This window comes from Falco peregrinus, chromosome 7 (genome assembly GCF_023634155.1).
Source record: "Falco peregrinus isolate bFalPer1 chromosome 7, bFalPer1.pri, whole genome shotgun sequence".
NCBI lineage: Eukaryota > Metazoa > Chordata > Aves > Falconiformes > Falconidae > Falco > Falco peregrinus.
Window position 1 is genome coordinate 70,630,980 of NC_073727.1, and position 18,349 is coordinate 70,649,328.

General features: G+C 35.9%; 1 protein-coding gene across 1 annotated transcript in view; it reads right to left on the minus strand.

The window, feature by feature from the left end:
- The window catches only part of CSMD1 (CUB and Sushi multiple domains 1), a 1,203,943-nt gene that overhangs the window by 231,682 nt on the left and 953,912 nt on the right, over positions 1-18,349 (minus strand). Inside the window, exons 24-25 of the mRNA XM_013299736.3 lie at positions 3,875-4,066; positions 487-613 (exon numbers count right to left, since the gene is read on the minus strand). Of these exons, the coding sequence (XP_013155190.2) occupies positions 487-613; positions 3,875-4,066 (319 nt within the window). The remainder of the gene's footprint in view (positions 1-486; positions 614-3,874; positions 4,067-18,349) is intronic.

An 18,349-nucleotide genomic window follows, 5' to 3' on the forward strand; every position in this document is an offset into this window, starting at 1 on the left:
AAGAACTATCCCATGAAGAGGATGAGGCAACACATCTCCCTTTTTCTGTCTGGGATTGATGAGGATGGTTTTATTATGCAGGTTCCTGAGGTCCTTGTTCACCCTTATGTGAGCTGTTTAATACTACTAATTAACACTGTTAGCATGTTACGTGTTTTGTGGAATCTGGTGTCGTCCTGGTGTAATAGAAGACAAATTTTGAGTGAGGTGATACTGAAATGTGCCCTAAGGCAGCTGTTCCCTCGGTGGCAGTGTGTGTGGAAGGATTTGGGCAGGTTTGTAGGGTTGTTATGATGTCACATAACCTGGGATTTTACACATGAACAGGCAAGTAATCCTGGCCAACTAACATGCCGCCTGACAGAAAGATGCCTTGCATACGTCAATGAAAATGAGCAGTTTGTATAGAAGAGTGTGAGAATGTAAGGCTGAACATAATTTATAAAATACTGAAGTCAACAATAAATATTTAAAGTAAGTATATACCTTATTGTCTTTCCTGGATCTGCTTCGATAATCCAAGTACAATGAAGATTGTTGTCATACGGTACTGGGTAGCCAGGGGACAAAATGCGCCCCGATGTAGCAGCATGAATTTGACCACCACACTCAGCTACAAAATAAGTATTACATTTATTTTTAACAAGACCATAATATTTTGCACTTCCATTTCCTGTCCATTCCACAGCTCTCCATCTTCAAATAGGTAACAGAATGACCTAATATCTCTGAAGCAGTATACATACATACAAATCAGGACATGCACGCGAGTTAAAAATTTACATATAATGATCTCATTCCCATCTTGCTATAAAGCAATAAACCATACTTCTGTGATTATGTTATTTTACTGACAAAAGTAGTTCAATATGCACTGAAATTACAAAAGCACAATTTTAGCATCGACAAGAGAGCAAAAATGCTTCAGAAATATCCCATATAATATGTTTGAATTTTCTAAGTAACACTGAATGCTCAAATTCAGACTTTACAGCATTGCATTCTGTAATTAAAATAGCTTTCTGTGTTGTGCTAATGTCAAAGTACCTTTAGTTTAATGTTTTCAAGTTACTTCTGTGTAACTTCAAGTTTAACTACATCAAAATGCAGTTAGGTATTGCCTAGTAATTTCCTTTAGTATTTAAAAAATTAAATGCCATATGCCCACAAAGTGAGAAAGTAAATGAAAAAAATGACTAGGTGTAGGCTATGTGGAATATGTCTATGTATGGGCTTGACATTTTTTATGAATGAGATTGAAATGACTGTAAAGACAAGATGAATGTAAATGTCACTGGAGAGAACAGCAAATATCAAATGTTGACCTAAAACACAACAAGAAAAAAAAATAAAAGGTCTCCACAAACAGGAGGATATTAAGAAAATGTGTCTAAGAAAGAAAGTGATGTTTGAAAGTTCATGACAACTTAAGGAAAAGGAAGGAAAAGAAAGCAGTCAAATCACAGTAAAACTGTGATAGCATAAGATAAAACTAAAGAAGGAAAATATTATATAAATAACACTGGATGGAAGAAAAAAGGAGAGAGCATAAAATGATCTGCAGATGCTTTAACTGGGTTTTCAGGGATCTTCATGACAAGTTTTCCTGTGCACAGAACAGTAGAAAAAAAAAAACAATTTAATGAAGGTAACAGACTGTGAAAGGCTGTTTAGAAAGATTCACCTTTAGAAGACTTTCAGAGAGAATAGTGAACATTTGACTTCTTGGGGAGCTAATTAATGTTTCATAAGAGTTTAAAATTGAGAAATGGGAAGAGGGGTTTTATACAAAACTGATGTGATCCCCAAATTTCAGTTTAAATATAGGAACATGGACAGCAAATAAAAAGATATGTAAAGATAATAAAGCTACATAGGAAGATAGCTTTATGGTTGAACAGACAGAAAGCAAGGACAAAATCTGTCTCAGATTACTAAAAGAAAATTGACTATTCTATTGATATCAGGACATAATTTCACTTAGAGATGAAGTGAGATCCTCAAGAAATAAGAGATTTTGGTACAAGTGATTCTAAAAGTTTAGCAACAAAATACAAAACCCAAACCTAGTAATGCAAGGTACAACATCAATTATATAAAAAATGAAAAAGTAACAATCTTGAGTGGACTGTAGATGCTTAAAAGTATACTGTTATCAAGAAAACTGGAAATACACAATAAAAAGTGGAGATACACAATGGAGGGAGCATTATATAGCAGTGATGCAGAAAATAAAATCAGCCTCCAAAATATACATATTGGTAAAAAATATTTTGTAGAACGGTTATGAAAGAAGTTCTACAGGAGCTAAGATGGGAATCTTACTTAGATTCATTTGATCCTGGTTTCCCTATCTTCCTCCAGGTCAGACTGGAATATACATTCTTTTATTTTTTCTTAATACTGTATGATTGAGATGTTAACACCCCACATACAGAGGACAAATCATCATACTAAGAAAAGGAAGTAGGTAGAGGGATGGATTTATTCACCTAATAAACTTGAAACCCACAAGTATTTTAGAATTGATTCAAATACTTAATTGGTAGTGAACACAGGCACAAGAAAATATTACAGAAAATGACCTTAGAGTAATGACTTCATTTAAATTAAATGGGGAGACAGGCAAAGGTAGGACTAATTATAGCTTTTCTCTGCAAAAGGGCAAACTTAGAGGAAAAGGAAGGTGGTCGATTAAACTGAAGAGCTTAAGGACTTGAATGTATAAAGAATCTCAAAAAGTCTTTAAATCAAAACTGGAAAGAGTTGTTTTGACCTGTCAGATACATACAAGAAAACTTATAATTCTAGAATCAAGGGGGGGAAATAACACCTCTACTAAAGACTAAGCAGAAACACTGTTCACTGATGTTTTTCTGGCACTTACCCTCTCTGGGTAAAGTGAATTTTGAAAGGAAGGGAACTTGCTCCTTTGTAGACTGCAGGTCTGTGAATGTGTTCAGCAGATAGCAGCTCCTGGAATGGAGAATGTAGCACCCAATATAGGAGAGAGGCAACAAGCAAGGATTCTGCAGGTCAGGTGAGTGCTCAAAGCAGTTGGTGGCCTGCCTGCAGCAGGCAGCAGAGGCAAAAACTAAGCATCAGAGGGCACACAGAAAGAAAGGCTTTCCCAAGGAGTCATGGGAAGTCCATGTGAAACTTGAACTCAGGAAGTCCCTGGTAACTGCTGGACTGGAAAGCAAAATGGAAGGGGAGAAACTGCCTAGCAAAGGTACAAAGTCAATAGCTATCCTAGTTTTCAGTTATTTTATGCATCTCACCTAGTACTTCTTTATTTAATATTTATGTTGTCTGTAATGACACACAGTTTAAGACACTTGAAGACATGATATTTAAAGAAAAAATCTACTCAATGCTCTGACAGATGGGGTATCCTAGCATGGCAACAATGACTAAAGAGCACTCAGATAAAACAATCCACCAATGTGGGATAAAAATTAGAAAGTAGCTTCATAGGAATGAGATGCTGAAATAATCTGATGAAAACAGATACGGTAAAAAAGATCATTATTGGCTTTATGATGGGGGTGGCTTAGCCTGTGAAGTGTTTAGATAATACCACTGCCTGTGATAGCATGGCAGACTCGATGACCCAGGATATCATCAGAACCAAAACAGTAGTCTTTTACCAAAGGCTGCCCTATAGATAGAAGCGTTTCCCAGCAGTTTTGTAGCCATTAATAGCCAGCCATATATTTCAGAGAAGGTATACTTGGATGTCCACATTATATCTTTACTTGAAATTTAAACTACGTTTACACCATTATCATCTCATAAAGTATAGAAATACAATTTCTTTCTTTTACCCTTGAAACACCAGAATGAAATCTTTCACTGTCACAATCCATATTACCTATGCAAGTAGGCAAAGGTTTGTCCCAAACTCTCCGATCTCCACTTAAGCAGGTCATAATACTACTACCATGCATTGTATAGCCAGGATTACAGCTGTATAAAATGACAGTGTCTATAAAATGTCCTTCATCTCGGATCTTGTAGCCATAATTTGGTATGCCAGGATCTTCACATTTCACTAGGTCAAAACCTGTGAACAGAAATGGGAAGAGAAAAGAAGAAACAAAGACACAGAGATATAAAATATCAAACAAAATATAATGTCAATGAATCTTATATTGATGCAAATTATGTTCTTATGATTCAATTAGATTAAATATATCCACAGTGAACAAACATAAATTATATATAATTTGGGTAAATCAGAAACTGGAGCACCAACAACTAATTATTCATTTGATACTTGATTATAGTATTAGTTTATTGAAAAAAGCTTAATATCTACACTATCCTAAAAGAGATTAGTGAGCTATTTATTAATTTATACCACTTCTATTATTTTTTATCCAAAGAAGAGGAAGTATCAAGCCTGCATTTAGCACTAAATGGCAGCTTCATCTCCTCATCTAATCTCTATAACGAAGCCAGCAGAGCATAGTGGCAACTAAGGAAGAACATGCAAAGGTTGTTCTATCCATCTTAGTGTCAAGATAGCATGGTTTCAGTTTCTTCTCTGCCGAAAAGAAGACATATCCCTACACTGATTTTCAAATAGCATTCCCCTTTTTGGCCTATTAACATGCTGAATGGGATAAGCAGTTACCTCTGTGCTCCTTGGAATGAGCAGTTCTACTCTAAGCAGCTCCTCTCCTCTCTGCATTTTCTCCATATAGCATTGCTAGAATGTAAAGATGCATTCTAAATCTCTCCTTTTGCCTTGAGGTCCAGTTCTTGGAGCAATATAAAGAGTGGTTCCAAATTCATCTTTCTCAACTCTATATTCTTTTTCTTTGTGTATTCTTCCTTTATTACAGTCATGTCCACAGCCCAAGGAAGTAATTCTGACTTCACAAATGGTTTCCATTTGCTGTCCTTATTTTGCTGAACAGCTTCATTAAGTGGTTCTGAATCAGGCTGCTGGTCTTCTGTTCAGTTTGCTGTTTTCGGCTCATTCTCTACAGGAGGTTGCCCACAGAAGCTGTGGCTGCCCCATCTCTGGAAGTGTTCAAGGCCAGGTTGGATGGTGCTTTGAGCAACCTGGTCTAGTGGAATATGTCCCTGCTCATGGCAGGGGGGTTGGAACTACCTGATCTTTAAGATCCCTTCTAACTCAAAACCATTCTATGATTCTATGAGGTCATTCACTAATTAGGAGACAATCAGACATATCTATGATAAATAACATACTCATACACAACGTGTCATTACTTCACAACTGCACAAACTAGAGTTGGTATCATATTTTTCTTATTTCCTTTCTTCTGGTGCGGAGGTAAACCTCAGCTGAAGAAATGGCAAGGAGTCTAATACCTTGCTTTTCTTCCTGTACAGACGCTAAAGCTGTCTATCACCTGAGTCCTCTGAAAACACAAACCACTTTTTTTTCCTTTGATCATAAATTAGGAACAAATTTTGGGAATTACCTGCTATAACTCAGGGTTCTGAAAATTAGAAGGCTAAATCTGAACTAGTCAGCTTAGGCTACTTTCCTACTCAGTCCAGAAATACAAATCTCCAGAAAACTAACTATTTAGATAGGTGGTCAGATCAGTCAGTTCAATCAGTTTCTGGAAACACTTATTTTCTGCCTTTACTGTAAACTGAGCCTAGGCTCTTTCTTTATACAATAGGCTATAGTGGCTCAGAATTCTAAGTATTTAGACTTAGGGAAAGGGAAGCCCACCCAGAAAAATATAATGCTATTTAATCACATAGACACTGCATCTCTGTCTGTCCTAATATCATAAGAAACATGAAGCCCCAAAGCCAGTGAGAATGCTCTGACCACAGCCATGCATTGTTAAACTCAATTACCCTTCAAAAGAGCATGGCTGTCAACCCGCCACTTCCTGGGAATTTAGCATACACTGTTCTACAACATTACGCTTGAGATTGTTTGGGAGAGTACTAGACTACCCAAGGTAGAAGCATGCCAGCATTTACCCTAACATTACAGCAGTCTAGATGATCACTTTCCCACACTCTTGTCCTGACAATGTTTTGTTTATTAACAGTTGCAGCTTATGTGTCAGAAGGAGTATCTATAATCACATAATGTACAAATGGATTATAGAGATTTATCATTACTCCCTTGCTAAAAGATTGTTCCCATTTGAATATTTGCACATCCCTGCAATTTCACTTTGTTGACAAAAAAGAAACAAGCAAACATACTCAGTTTCCAGACAAAAGGGATAGGATTTGTTTTAACTAGCTCTCATATATAAACAGCCATATCTAAACCTGTTGTCTTTTAGAGTTAATAGTAATTTATGGGCCATGATTAATCTCATCTTAAAGTAGATATCTAAAATAGATTGGTGTAATTATGCAAATCTAAAAAGGTCCATTTCTCTTCACTCACTATAAAAAAAGCCAAGATGATTAGGTCATTCACATGAGCTGAACATCACAAGAAATAGCTATATTTAATTTTATTACAAATACAAAGACATTTATTTGGAAACCTGAAAATGTAAGTTGTTTAATAGATAAGTGAACATACTTTATTACTGATTTGACAGCGAGCCAGTGTAACACTATTTCTCTGCCACCGGCTTTTAGATAATTTCCCATCCTTCAGTAGGTGCAACATTTGGTTAGCACTGGCAATGGCATGTGATTGACAGATGAAACTCTTCTGATTAAAGAATCTACTTGTGTGTGGTGAAATAAACTTTCCATAACACTGATATATAGTTACAAAGCTACATAAGAGATTGATTTTCCAAGAAAAGGTTGTCAGGGAGAGGTAGACCAACAGATAAAACTGGGTGAAATGAAACAAACTTTTGGACAAACAAGCCCTTCTAATGTGCTATAGAGCCATTTTCAATACAGAAGATGTCAAGACTGGGATAAAATTATCATTCTGACTGGCTGCCATTTCATGTATTCCACTTAGCATGCAGTTTTGCACAAGTTTGTGAATATGTATCTAATGCAATGCCAGAGAATCTTACTTATTTTCCTTTCTTTTTTTGCAGTGCCGCTTCTGTGGGATGATGTCTATAAAAGGCACAAATCTCCTCATTCATCAAAATTAAAGCTTCCTGAATGGTGCAAAACCAAGATTAGTGTGTTTATCTTTTTACAATCTGTTTGCACAGTATACATGGCACATATACTATTCCATTTTCTCCTCATCTGCAATGATGATCCCTGAGGACTCTTGACATCACTGACATGAACAGAGATTCTGCCAGAAGCTTTAGAAGTTTGACAGAAGCCTACCACAGCCTGCCTGCACTTTCTATAGTCTTCTTTTGAAATTGAAGTGAGTAGCACAGATCTTTCTGCCTTTCCTTTAGCTTATTAATAGTTCACATAGTTATTGTAAGTCACTTATACCTTCAAGTACCCACTAACATAGGGGGTTTCCACCTTTTATGATTTGTGGACTGCTAGAAGTTCTCAAAAGTGAGTTACAGTACTATAAAAGTCTATCACTATTGAAAATAAGCTTGCTTTTCATTACATTTGCAGACTCTATGGCAGAAGTCCATGAGGTCCCACAGATCAGAGACCAAAATTCACTTTACTACTGCATTAGAATACTATAATTGAATTAAATATAATCTAATATAAAAATATGAAATTCATCATTAAATGAAATGATCTTGATATTAACATAAAAAACTTACTGGGGCTCTTATCGAAAGAATTTCTTCTAAACCCAATTTTCTGAAGACAGAAATTAATTCAAAATGTAGATTGAGATTTGGCATTTAGGAAGAGCCAATAAATAAGAATTGTTGGGTTTTGTTTATCTTAAGCCTAAAATCTCCAACCTGTAAAATTATTTAATATCCCTTGGCATTATTTTGACTAACATGGTTTTGAAATTACTTCTGTTACATTGCTAAAATATGTAGTATGTATATATCATAGCATCCAAATGTTAGACTATATTGATTTCCATTACAAAAAGCTGTGTAGTTGTGTGTATGTTTATAAAGAAATAAAATACTAAGAATAAATAAATAAATCAATACATAAAGTTTAACTAGAACTGCATATCACATAAAATTCAATTACTATTGCAATAACAGGAGAATAAATTAGTTAACTACTTACTGGCTCTTCCTCTCCTCCACCTCAGACTGGTCTAGATAATCACATGAAATGTAATGATTTTGTCCATTTACTCTTCTAACATGAATACCATAAAAGTAGACAAAGTGTCTCTAAATCTAGCATATTTTTACAGTTCTTGAGCCATCATTGTCCAAATGTGGAAAGACCTTTTCACCTGTCAATAGCACTATCCCAAAGTGAATTGCCTGCTTCAAGACTGTCATACTCCACAAATACTCACTGAACTGTTTTTCTGTATCTGTAAAGGGCAAAAGTCCTCTGCAAATTAGAAGTAGGAAAAATAAGCTTTAGTAAAGACACTGTCTGAATACACAGCAATAGATAAAGGAATTCCTCAGCCTGTGCGTGTCAGAGGACAAGAAGTCCCTTACAGAAATATATTGCTTTCTAAAATCTTATTTTTGAGACTGTGGGAGAATTTATATCAATAGAGGAGTTAAGATTTTCTGTCAGTCTATTCTAAACTCAAATCTAATCAAAGATTTATTTTGGTTAAAGTGTTAGATAAGCTGCTTGTAAAGAACATAACCACTCACTGTCTTGGGTATCAGAATTCAATGTTCTATTGCACACACAATACAGAAAAAAATAACATGCTAGTAAAAATATCTAACTGGAAGCAAAAATATGAAGCCTAAATTTAAATACCTCTGAGACACTAAACGCTTCAGTATTTGATGGGGGTTTTTTTAGTTTATTCAGATATTTCTATCAAAAGGTCACGTTGGAAAACAAGTATGGATTTTTATTTCTTCTAATTATTGCCAATTCAGGAAAAGACCCGTGGTAGTCTCAGTTTTTAGGTTTATATACTGTCGGTTTCAGCTGGGATAGTTAATTTCTTCTTAGTAGTTAGTACAGTGCTGTGTTTGACTCTGATGTGAGAACAATGTTGATAGCACACTGATGTTTTCAGTTGTTGCTGGGTGATGTTTAAACTAAATCAAGGACTTTTCAGTTTCCTGGGCCCTGCCAGTGAGAGGGCTGGAGGGGCACGGGAAATTGGGAGTGGATACATGACCCAAGCTAGCCAAAGAGGTATTCCATACCATATGACATCATGCTGAGTATATAAACTGGGGGAAGGAGAAGGAAGGGGGGCTGATATTTGGCGTTATGGCATTTGTCTTCCTGAGTAACCATTACGTGTGATCGAGCCCTGCTTTCCTGGGGATGGCCGAACACCTGCCTGCCAATGGGAAGTAGTGAATGAATTCTTTGGTTTGCTTTGCTTGCATGCGTGGCTTTTGCTTTACCTATTAAATTGTTCTTATCTCAACCCTGGAGTTTTACATTCCTTTCCAATCCTCCTTCCCATCCATCTGGGTGGGGGGGAGTGAGCAAGCAGCCGCATGGTACTTGGTTGCCAGCTGAGGTTAAACCATGACAGTCCTTTTTGGTGCCCAACATAGAGCATGAAGGATTTGAGATAACAATGGATTTGACTGGAATGTGCTAGTTTGAATGTATAGCTGATATTGCTGTTTAGCCATTAAGGGGCAGGTTTCTGTGCTTACGATGGGGCTTGCTCGCCTTACTATATATTAGACTCTAGTGCTCATTAGTGTCTGTTTCTTGCTTTTGCTGCTTGCTGTACTGCTTATCATCTCACTGTGCTGTCCCTGAGAACATTCTGATAACAGCAATGGCGATATGCTGGAGCTGGCAGACAGCCAGGGCATCGCTGCTGTTTCTGTGCTGCTGTACTGGACAGGCTGGAACTTCAGTGTGAACTCGAGTCAAAGGGACTGTGACCTGTGGATGAGTCCATGTGGAAGCAGGACACCCCAAAGCCCCTGTAGCCGTCACTAAGTCCATGCCTGAGCAGGTATATCTTGGAGCATCTGTGGCCATGGTTATGCCTGTGCTGCAGCAGGTATGCCGCTGAAGGAATTGTGGCCCAAGAACAAGTCCATGTTGGAGAAGGTACATCTCGAAGCATCTGTGGCTGTGGATAAACCCATGCTACAACAGGTACACCTTAAAGCATCAGTGGCTGTGTGTGAGGTCATGCTGGAGCACCTCAAGGCATGTGGGCCTGGATAAGCCCAGGACAGAGCAGGTGCAGCCCTGAAGGGATTGTGGCCAGGGATAAGGCCATGCTGGAGCTGATTTACTTCTGAAGGGACTGTGGCTGTGGGTAAGGCTACGTTGGAGCAGGTCTATGGTGATGGCCCATGAATAAGGCCATGTTGGAACAGGTGCACCTCGAAGTGGCTGTGGCTGTGGATGAGTCTGTGCTGCAGCAGGTGTACCCCTGGAGAGACTGTGGCTCCACTTGGAGCAGGTTGCACTCTGTGGATAAGCCCAAACCGGACCAGGGGCAAGGGGAAGAGTTCATTGCAATGTTAAACCCTACGGGGTGGTTCAAAGGGTACAGGGGTTGAGACTGTAATAGATATACCTTTAAATTGTTGTAACCCATGATTTGAGATTCCTGTTATAGGAATGACTATAGCACAACTACCTGAACCAGTGGAGGACAAGCCTTACAAGAAGCAGTGCAAGTGCAGCAGTGACCCGACCTGAGCTGGCTCTGATGCCTGATAACCTCATACAATACACAACCTCTCTTCTCCTGAGTAACCACCATAAGAGATCATGTTCATGGACCAAATGAACTCAGTGGACATTTTGTGGACATTTTATAGACATTTTTACAAGGGTGGTGCATAGACTAGGGGAATGATGTCTGTGTATTATATCAAAGGATGGGAAGGGTGATAGTGGTTAATGAGGGTGTATTGGAAAGTGTGGCATGATGTAAGTGGTATGGAATAAGGGGTGGATACTGTCCTGGTTTCAGCTGGAATAGAGTTAATTTTTATAATTAACTATTAGCTCTATTCCAGTTGAAACCAGGACATTATGCACAATATTATGCCTAGAAAAAAGATTAGGTACAAATATTCATTATGACAAAATAAAGAGTATTATTGGGTTTTGTATCTGAAAAATAAAATACTCTCAGCAAGGACAACCCGAAAACTGATTGCTGGGGTTTATGCCATTTTTTTTTTAATGCCAGTTTGAATACTCTAGAAAAAATATATGAATGACAGTACATAGTTTATGGCCACACATTTACTACACTTTTTCACCAGCAAAACTATCTGTGTCAGTAGGCCTTACTAAAAACTGGGGGGTTCACATGCAAGTAGGTGCTGCTAATTGTGTACAAACATAACAGGCTCTTTCCCTGTGTGTTTGCAGGCAAGCTGCCTTTCCAGATTTTATCCAATTCCCATCCTTTCCTATCATACAAAAAATAGAACTTTCCATTCCCTATTCCCTGATGCTCTTGTACATTTGGTGCAATTTCTCATAAAGGGCCACATTGTTGTGAAAACTCATTGTCAAAATGTTGCAACAAAACTTCAGTGTTAAAGTAGGTGCGGTGAACTCTCACAGTGGAGAAATATGGTTATGAGCTCCATACAATCACAGTATTCTGGTTCACCTGACATTGAAAGGAGCCAGCAGTCAGAAATTCTGCCAATATTTTTACTGCTGAGAAAGATTATTGTACAAGGAAATTGCTGCCACTTACCTTATTCTTGACTTTCATTAAAGGATTATCAGAAAAATGTACGGCTAAAAGCCAGTTAAATCAAAACCAAAACAGTCATAATACATCTTGATGATTGGCGATCATTTCCTGATGCTATTTATACAATGTGATTTGTTCTGTCATATTTGATATAAATAATCATGGATGTACAAATACCAGTTTTCAGGGTAAAAATTCTTTACATGTCTGTAATGTATGTAGACTATTACAACTTCTTTCAATGTAGTTTAATTATGACACATACTGTGGTTCTATCTACACTAGTACACAGTCCAGTACTGCAGAAGCAAATCTGAGCAGTGAAACAGTGAAGATGAGGACACAATGTCCACGCTATCTGCACTAACATGTTTTTACTTTGGACTACTTTTTGTGTCCATGAATAGGTGGAGTATGCTACGTGCTTTCCTGGAGCGCAACTTTCAGTTCAGTTCCAAAACCTGTCTTCAATATGAAGGCAGAAGCAAGTGTTCATTTTGTGTCTCCAAGGGCAATTCTCAGGGATTCTATGTAGTACAGTGTACATTTAACAGAAGCTGAAGTTCTAAGATACCTACAAATGTTCTTTTCATCTGTTTTGAAAGGGACTTTACAAATTGCTTACCATATATATCTACATATCTATATAGACATATATATGAGTATTTACACTGCATGTAAACCTACAGTGGATATATGATAATTAAGTAATCTAAAATAAGTAATTTCCTACCCCTATTTCTTGAACAAGTCCTAAGTTTTCTTGAAATAAACATTCTCCTAAAGCCAGACACACAAAAAAATAAGCACCTAAAAGGTATGCTTTACCAGCCTTCAGTATTTGGTCCCTACTTCGAAACTCTAACCTTGAGTTCAACACTAAGACTTCTTTGAAGAGTATGAGGAAAAAAATAAAGTTTGAGTTCTTGGTCTAGAAAGTGGACAAAAGCAATAGACACTCTGAATTGCAAGCTATGGTACTCATAATCAAATTTTACTTCTGACACAAGGAAATGATGAGGCATGTTACATTATATCTGTCTTAGCAGAACATACAAGCACACTGTTATCAGGGACCAGAATATAGGTCCTTTATGAGCACCCAAGAAATAAGGCTGCAGGGGTTTACTCCGTCCTTTTTTTCTTTCTGGCTTAGTTAACCTTGTTCACGCTTTAGCACAAAGTATACTATGGCAGTTAAAACTTCACCCATGGAGATGGAAGAGAAGAGTTTTAACACAGGAAATAATTGAACTGACAGTAAAATAAATGTATCATCACAGTCCTTTAATACTATGGTCCCATGGTGCAAACGTGTTCAACAATTTTTAACAGGTTAACTTTATTTAGAAGCTTTATGTTGCACTAATTATTGTTTGTCAATGCCATTGTGACTTTACGCCAAACCATATATAAAACTGGCATAAAAGCACAAAATGTTCATAAGTTTCCTTCTGTATGCTCTAGTTAATTTTACAGGAATTCAGTCATGTTCAGGCCAGATCCAGTTCAGATTTGCACTGCTGGGTGTTCTGATTCTGCACAGATTCATTTTTAATGACTGGCACCTAAGCCTCAGATATGATTCCAGAACAATGTAACCAGCAAGTAAAAGAATACTGTAGACACCAAGCTGTTAAAAAAATAATAATATAGATGGAGTTTCTTCAAAAAAGCATGAACCTGCGTTGTGCCTGCAGTTGACTCTGGCAGTTTGTAGTATGAACTCTAAATAGAAAGCCTACCAGGCAAAACTGTAAAGATTTTTTAGAAGAAATGCTACCTGGACTATCTGCAAAACTTTCAATCTCTAACCTAAAGAAGAACATCCTGAAACAAAATATATAGCATATAGGTGTAGGTCAACACTATTAATGATCTCAGCTTACATGAGTAAATTTACACTCATATAATTTCCTAATAATATTACTGTTTGTTACAGATGAGAAAATACTGTCAAAACAGCAATGCCACTAATCCCCATTAAAAATTTAGAAGAAAACCCATGAATTTAGAAAAGCTTTTTCAGCTCATTTATTAAGCACTAAAGGATTAAAAGCACACCCCATGGGACTCCAAATAGTGTTTAATAATCTCTAATAATTATATAATTTACTATACCATAAGTATAGACTGGGTGGGCCCTGCGCAGTGAAAAGGTAATGTTATCTTTTCATGTCTACTTGCTAGGGAGGTCAGCTTATAAATGATGTATAATCTGTCTTTAGCTTCTGAAAGTGATGTAGTAAAATATTTTGGGATGACTCCAAAAAAAGTAGGGCAAATGCATATATAAATCCTTCAGTACATACATGGCAAAATTAAAAGTTGTTTTAATATTTAAAAGGTAAGGTAAGTTAATGTGAAAATATTGGAAACATCAAGAACTCAGTTAGTGTTATCTAAATCTCAAGCAATTTAAGCTCATATACATAATCTATATATTTTACACAGTCATTTTTGAACTACCAAAGAGTAATTAATGTCCAGAGTCTATAATAGATTTCTAAATGCATGTAAATGCCAACAAATACTCATTCTGCAGTTGCGAGGAAGTTACTCATACAGTTAGCACTTCAAAATATTCTGTATGTTACTTGTGAGCAGAGCACTGGTCTGACTTTTTTTTTTTTTGGTCGTGGGGGGAGGAGAAAAGGAGAAGAAATAAAACGGACACATACATTTTTTCTCATGGTATTTAGTGCAAGGTGTTTTGGCTTAACACCTGCCATATGCTTCAGTGACTACAAAGGCACTTGTTTCCTCACAGTCTTTTCTAGAATAATCACTTTCAGAGTTATCAAGTCACCACAAACATAAAGGATGGATTGAAGAATGGAAAAAATTGTACAAGATTCTAAAAATCAGTATGGCACAGACGACTGAAAGTTAAGATCCCCATCATCTGTAGCTGTGCTCATTCTTTCACACACTGACAAGGAAACTACGTTCACAACTGCCTGTTATTCTGGCTAGTGATGTTGATGCCTGACACTTCTGAAAATCAAGTTCTAAATACACTGTGGTGAATCTAGATAACTTAAATAATGAGAAACACATAAATCTTTTTGACCTGTCATCATTCTGTCTTAAGCAACTTTCCCCACCTAGAAAGTTTATGGAAGTGAAAGGAACAGAAATAAATAAGTTTATAGCATTCATCCTCTTTAACTATCTTTCTTCCAAATAGTCTGCTCTCTACATGCATCCTAATTCTGCTCATATATCATATACACATAGTTTTGGCAGGGTGTTTTTAATACCATGCATAAACTTCTGAAGGAATAAAATTAATTTTATTAATAAATAACTTTGAGTTGTAAATAATCAGAAACATATTTTTGATGACTAAAAAATCTGTTCCCTATTTATTGCCAATGTTCAGTTATAAAAAATGATTATATTCTAGGGCAACAAGCTTTATTTTTTGAAATGTAAACTATTCCCTCATGTAATGAAGGCAAGAGAGAAAACAGTCCCATTCCTACATCTGATCTGTTAAAATCCTTACAAATGAATTCTGGATTATTTTTTCCCTGAAAATTTATGTTTTCATAAATTATTTTAATTAAAAAAATCTAAAAAATGGTTATGTAATGTATTTTACATTCTTTATTTTAGAAGAGGTCATTTAAACAGTTTTAAGAAAGGGAAAAAATCAATCAGAAGAAAGCTAAGGTCAAACTTTGATCTCAGGGGCACACACAAATGCCTTGAAATGTCCAACATTAAAAAAAAACCACAATCGTATATAAGGTTTTACTTTTGTATAACAGTATGAGAAGTATGGAACAGAATAATATTTTTATAATATATACATATATATATTACATTTATATAAATTTATAAATTATAAATTTACTTATAAATATATTTCTATATATGGTTATAGATATATAATATTTAGACTGTTATAGTTTATACTTTCATAAATTTGACAGTTTGTAAATCAGCAATGAGGCATTTAAAAAATCTTACATTTGAATCGCAGCAAGAAGGAGCTTGCAAGAAAGATTGGTCTATCATCCTAGTTTTCTAAGTGAAAATCATCTACCTGACTGAAGGAATTGCATATCAATAAGACAATTGGCTAGATAACAATGGCAGGTTTTGCCCTTGTCTCATACTCAATAGCTGCTGTTTCTCCTTCCTAAAACAGAGAGGGTTGAGACAATAATCCTAAACTGGTAATAATAATTTTTTGTCTAACATGGGGCCAAAGTAGGCAAGAATACTAGTCGTAAAGAACAATAAGATACTGACAGTATCTTCAAGTGTCCTAAGCTTTCAGACACGAGTTTTTGTTTTTGGGAAAATTCTCATACTTACAGCAATTGCAATAAATTGTTAGTACATTACTGTCTACTTATGTAAAACTTGGAAAAGAGGAAATGATTCATTGCAAATAAACATGAGTCTTTTTGTGAAAAGCAGAGGAAATGGAAAAATTTTTGGAATAAATCCCACCTAAAATTCAGTAAGTCCAATTTTACATACATCCATATAATGGCTAAACCCATAATGACTTCATACAAATAGATTATTTTAAAAAAATAAGAGAGAAAAAGTTCAGGTTGAGGTGTCAAAGAAGGTAAACAAGTTTTGTTCTTCAAGCTGCTGCACTGACAGATTCATGGAAGCTTTGTTCCCATTAAGGTCTAAGAAATAATTCGTCAAACAGCATCACTTCTTTAATATTAAAATAACATAATCTTTAGGCCAGCACACCTGGGATTATGAATTTACCTGAAATCTGCTTGCAAATTTAAACCACATATTATAGTTAGGATGCATACATCAGCAGATGAGAAAGAAATATCCTTAAGAAGCCTACCTGAATGAGTATTACTGAAAAATCTTCCTGTTATATTCTAAAGATAAATTTTCAATATAAATGTAAAACAACACATGCATACGGATATCTATGGTGATCTCTGCTAGCCCCTATCTTTCTCACCTTCAAAGCATAACTGCATTTTAAACTTTATAACAGGAGATTTCAAAAAGAAGCTCTTTTCTTAAAGGCAATAGTTGTGATTACAACAGGAAAACCTAGTGGCTTTAGATGGGGTGAGAATCTCTGACCCATACACAGAAAAGCCAGAAGTCCTTCAAAAGATTATAACTGGTAATTATTAGAATCAAATCAAAATAACCTTTAAAAAATTACCATTTTACATGTTTTAATTCCTTATATAAAATGTCTTTTTTTTCCTTAATTGAAAATGAGAAATATGTAACATCCTTTTCTTTCTAATCCCATGCACAGAGGGATGATTTAGGGATATAAAAATGATAAATTATTTAATTGTTGGAGACTAAGTAAAATGTTTTTCTTTTAAAATGTTCAGAAATCTTTTTTAAAAAGATGTTATTAATCTTGTGTATGCATATTTCAAATATGCATATTTTAATTCAAACAAAAGCCTGGCTTTCACTCCAAGTATTTTTGAAGAGAGTTTAATAAACATGGACTATTCAGCCTGTACTCTTAATACAGCATGCTACTACTCTTCTATTTTTTGTGATTCTTCTTCCAAGTTTCATTCTTGCAACTTTCTTCTTACCAGTGCAGTCTCAGTCCCCCAGTCCACATACTTCCAATGTTTCTTGGAAAGTTTGCCTTGCTACCCTCCTCTTTTACATGTGTATCCTGGTCCTTTTGTCTCAAACGTCATCTTTCCCTATATGCCAAGGCACTCTTCTTGCCTGCTGCACTTCTCAAAGCTCTCTGGTTTGGTACTGCAGCCTCCCTTATTCCAAGCTGCAGACATGGAAACATGAGAGGTGCCCACATATTCCTTCTCTGTTCTTCCCTTCTCTACAAGTCTGGCTTCTATTTCCTTTGTATTGCAACCAAAAAACCACTATTCTCTATTTCTCATACTTCTGTACTGAAAATCCTGAAAGCCTGCAGAAGGCAGTTTACTTTTTTTGTTGTTGTTTTTGGGGGGGGTGGGCAGGAGGGAAGAGACTATGATATGATCATGTTATTAAATAGGATATAGTAATTCTTGTACACAAGTTAATTAAAATTTCTAACAAACCTTTCTTTTAGCATTTATTAAATGTTTACTTCCCAATTTTGCAACTTTTACTTTCTTTTAGCATAATTTTCCCTATGCACGCAATACAGCCTACATTAATTTGGGGTTAGTCACATAATTGTACTGATCTTAAAACAATCTGTGAATATATATGTATATATATATATATATACACACATACACGTATAGGTTAAGAGCTACTCATTTAATGATTATTGCCTTTGGTTTATTTTCATTTAATTTTGTCTTACATTTTTACTTCAATGTCTGAAGATTCTCTTTGGAACAGATCTTATACACCAATTAGTTACCGAAAGGAAATTGAAAGAGCTTCTTTTCATTACTGGATTGTTCTGCTCAACTGACACTATACAGCCCGAGGCAAAGCCACTGTATTTCTGAATGTGAGTCTGTGTGCTAGAAGAATTGACTGAGTCTGCAGTTTCAGAACATTGTTTTCATTGACATTCTTTTAACATTGTCAATTACTGTAGAATAGGAAATGAACTAAACTGAATTTCAGTTCAGGATTCTCTTTACTTTCCAGGTTTAAGCCATTTATATAAATTTAGGTTATGCTAATTCAGATTCACCTTCCATGCACTAACTTTCACTATCT